The 3,596-nt window shown below is 44.6% G+C and overlaps 1 protein-coding gene across 1 annotated transcript in view; it reads left to right on the top strand.

Annotated features, from left to right (window-relative positions):
* Gclc (glutamate-cysteine ligase catalytic subunit) overlaps positions 1–3,596 on the top strand; it is a 39,465-nt gene that overhangs the window by 24,969 nt on the left and 10,900 nt on the right. Inside the window, exons 5-6 of the mRNA XM_004644624.2 lie at positions 181–239; positions 320–453. Of these exons, the coding sequence (XP_004644681.1) occupies positions 181–239; positions 320–453 (193 nt within the window). The remainder of the gene's footprint in view (positions 1–180; positions 240–319; positions 454–3,596) is intronic.

Raw genomic sequence — 3,596 nt, 5'->3', positions numbered from 1 at the left:
TGCAGATGGAGTAGGGACTGTCAGGGACACACCTGTGCTTGGGAGGGTGTCGGTCCTGGGTGTGGCGTGTGGCTGGCACGCCCGCCCTGTCTCCAGAAGTCCCCTAAGATCCATGTCCTTGCACTCACGGGAAGTGTGTGGCTCTGCTGGTGGCTGGTGACATGTGGTTCTCTGTTCCAGTACTCTAACCAGAAACATCCGGCACAGGAGAGGTGAGAAGGTCGCCATCAACGTGCCCAGTGAGTGCTGGGGCAGCGGAGGGCAGCTGGGTGGGCAGTGGTTTGAGCCCGACTCTCACCTCTACTTCCGAATCGTGCAGTATTTAGGGACAAGAACACGCCGGCTCCCTTCGTGGAGGCATTTCCCGGGGACGCAGAGGCAACGCGGGCTGCCAAGCCGGACCACATTTACATGGACGCCATGGGATTCGGGATGGGCAATTGCTGCCTTCAGGTACCGCTGTCTGCCGGCTGCCCCCGCTCCCCTTGTGTGCAGCTGTTTTTGAATATATCCTGTTTCATTTCAAAACTCACCTGTAATAGCGTTGAAATGGTAACTGTTACGCCTTTCTGAAAAACAAAAATTGTTTTACTGTACTCATTTGAAACATCTCCCCAGAATTCCAGCGTCTGCGGTGCATCCCAAAGGCTAGTGCGCTTAACTAGAGTCGGAGCTCTTCTTGGTCGCTGTGCTGCTGCTGTCGCCTGCTGTGCACTGCCGCCCAGTGGGAGTTTAACACAACACGTTCTAAAAATGAGCCTTGGAGCCCTGCTGTGCTGCTCCAAGGAAGAGATTGAACTTGCTCAGAGCGTTAGTGGTGTACAGTGAATTGGCATCTGGCAGCCTGCACTCGCCCTCTCCCTGCCTGTGCCCCAGCAGCGCAAGTAAAGTAGTGCCGCTCCCTTTCTAGGTTGGGCCTTCTTCCCGGACACTTCCGTCCCCTCCGGTCCCCTCATCCCTACTGTGATTGCGCTGCCGCCACCCACGCACCCCGCCCTCACGCAGAGGGAGGAGGACCTGCGTGTGGCAGCGCCGTGCGTTTCTTTTGGCTTAGTTTTCAGTTAAAAGGAAGGCTTTTATTAACCACTGTTGGTTTCACATACTGTACAAAAGCTGTTTAATAGGACCAGCTAGAAAGCTCAGCAGACTAAAGTGCCTGCTTAGGCAGAGCACAGGGGCCGGGTTCAATCCCTGGCATCACCAGCCGCGCTCATGCTGAGACAGCGATTGAGACTGGACGGGGTGGCGCGCGCCTGTAATCCCAGCACTTAGGAGGCTGAAAACTATCACTGCAAGTCCGATCTATGTAGCGAGACCCTGTAGAGCCTGTACTAAGTACATTTTTTAAAAAGTTTTTTAATAAAATTAGATCCCAGTTGATTCTTTGTAATAGATCCTATACAAACTGTGCTTTGTTTATAAAGTCTTTGCTTATACCATTGTCTTCAAGACTTTTATCTATTCTGTCTTCCAACAACCTTAGTGTTTGTGTTTTAATATTTAGATCTTTGATCCATTTTGATTTTAGTTCAGTGCATGGTGAAAGGTATCGGTCTAATTTTAATCTTTGGTGTGTGGAGAGCCAGTTTTTTAGATACCACTTATTGAAGGGACTGTCTTTCTTCTAGGAATGTGGCCCCTTTGTCAAAGACAAGGCGGCTGAGTGTGGCCGGGGTTGTTTCCACATCTTCTGATCTGTTCCAGTGACCCTCAGGTCTGTTTTTTTGCTAATACCATCCTGCATCTATCACAGTAGCTTTATAGGATAGCTTCAAGTCTGAGGTGGTGATGCCACCTGCCTTTCGTTGCCCAAAGTTGTTTGCTGTTCTAGGTCTCTTCTGGTTCTGAATGCGTTTTAGGATTTTCTCTACTTCTACGAGATATGCTGTTAGAATTTTGATCCAAATTGCATTAGATCTGTATAACAATTTTGGAAGTATGACCATTTTCCCTATAGTGGGTTGTTCCTACCCAAGAGCCAGGGATATCTTTCCATTTTCTGATACCCTCTTCAATCACCTTTTTCAGAGTACTATATTTTTCCATGTAGAGGTTTTTCTACTTCTCTGTTAGGTTGATTCCTTTTTTTTTTTTTTCTTCTTCTTCTTCTTTTGGAACTGGCCATTGAACTCAGGCCCTTGCGCTTGCCAGGCACGCGCTTATTCCTCTGAGCTATCTCCTAGCCCCTAAGAGATTGATTCTTAAGTATTCCATTTTTTATGGATGCTATTCTGAAAGGTGTTGTCTCCCTAACTTCTCTTTCAGTGATCTTGTTGTGTACAGAAAGACTTGATTTTTGAGTGTTGACTTTTGTTTCCAGCTATACTGAATTTTGGTGGAGTTTTGGGAGTCATCTATCAGTCATCTGCAAATAATGATAATGTAACTTCTTTCTTTCTTATCCTTATTCCTTTTATTTCTCTCTTGTCTAATGACTCTGGCTGATGTTTCCAGAACTATACGGAATAGAGATGGGTAGTAGTGGGCATCCTTGTCTTATTCCTGATTATAGAAGAAAAATTTCAGGTATTGACCATTTAATACGATATAAGCTGTTGGTTTGTCATAGATGGCCTTTATCAGATTAAGATAAAGACCCACTATTCTAATTTTCTGTAGGGGTTTTCTTTTTTTTTTTTTTTTTTTTTTTTTTGTGTGTTTTAATTTTAGGGAAAGGTCTACAGGGTGTTTAGGCTGTCACTACTAGATGGACTCATAGAGATCAGCTTGCTTACAGCCTCCCAAGAGCTGGGATTATAGGCGTGTGCCACCACACCCAGGCTCAGTTGCCATCTCAGCATGCCCCGGGGGCAGGGCCAGCGTGGGATCAAACCCCGGCCCATTTGCCTGCTTGCAGGTGCTTTAATCCTCTTGAGCTATTCGGCCAGCCCTCTGTAGGGTTTTTATCATGAATGAGTGTTGCACTTTGTCAAAAACGTTTTCTTTATCTGTTGAGATGATTGGATCCCACTTGGTCATGATGTATAATCTTGATTTGCTGCATTTTATGCCAGTATCTTACTGAAGATTTTTGTTTTATATAGTTGGATGCACTATTTGTTTTATGATTGTTCCTTTTAGATTGTTCCCTTTACAAGAATGTCATGACTTTCACTGTCTCTCTTGATCGTCTTGGCTTGAAATCCACTTTATCTGCAAATAGAATCAGTATCCCTCCTTTTTTTCTGGTTTCCCGTTGTATGGAGTATTGTTTTCTGTCCTTTAATTTTCAATGTCAATTTCTTTTTGTTAGAAATGTATTTCTTGTATGCAGTGTATTGTTGGATCTTGCTTCTTGATCCATTCTTCCAGTCTATATCATTTGATTGGTTAATTGAGACTGTTAACATTAATGGCTATAACTGATGTATATTGTCTTATCCTTGTCATGATATTTCCCTGTTGTTGGCTCTCCCCCCCCATTGTTTGTTTGCCTTGCTTGGTTAATTCAGTCTATTGGGGTTTCTGTAGTCCTTGTAGCACTTTCTAGAATGGCCTTCAAAACCGTTTGCAGCGCTGCTTTGGTGTTTATGAATTTCCTCAGGTGTTCTTTGACATGGAAGTATCCTACTTCTCCATCAATTTTCAAAGATAGT

This window comes from Octodon degus, unplaced genomic scaffold (genome assembly GCF_000260255.1).
Source record: "Octodon degus isolate 3935 unplaced genomic scaffold, OctDeg1.0 scaffold00205, whole genome shotgun sequence".
Classification (NCBI taxonomy): domain Eukaryota; kingdom Metazoa; phylum Chordata; class Mammalia; order Rodentia; family Octodontidae; genus Octodon; species Octodon degus.
This window is presented reverse-complemented; position numbering and strand designations above follow the sequence as displayed.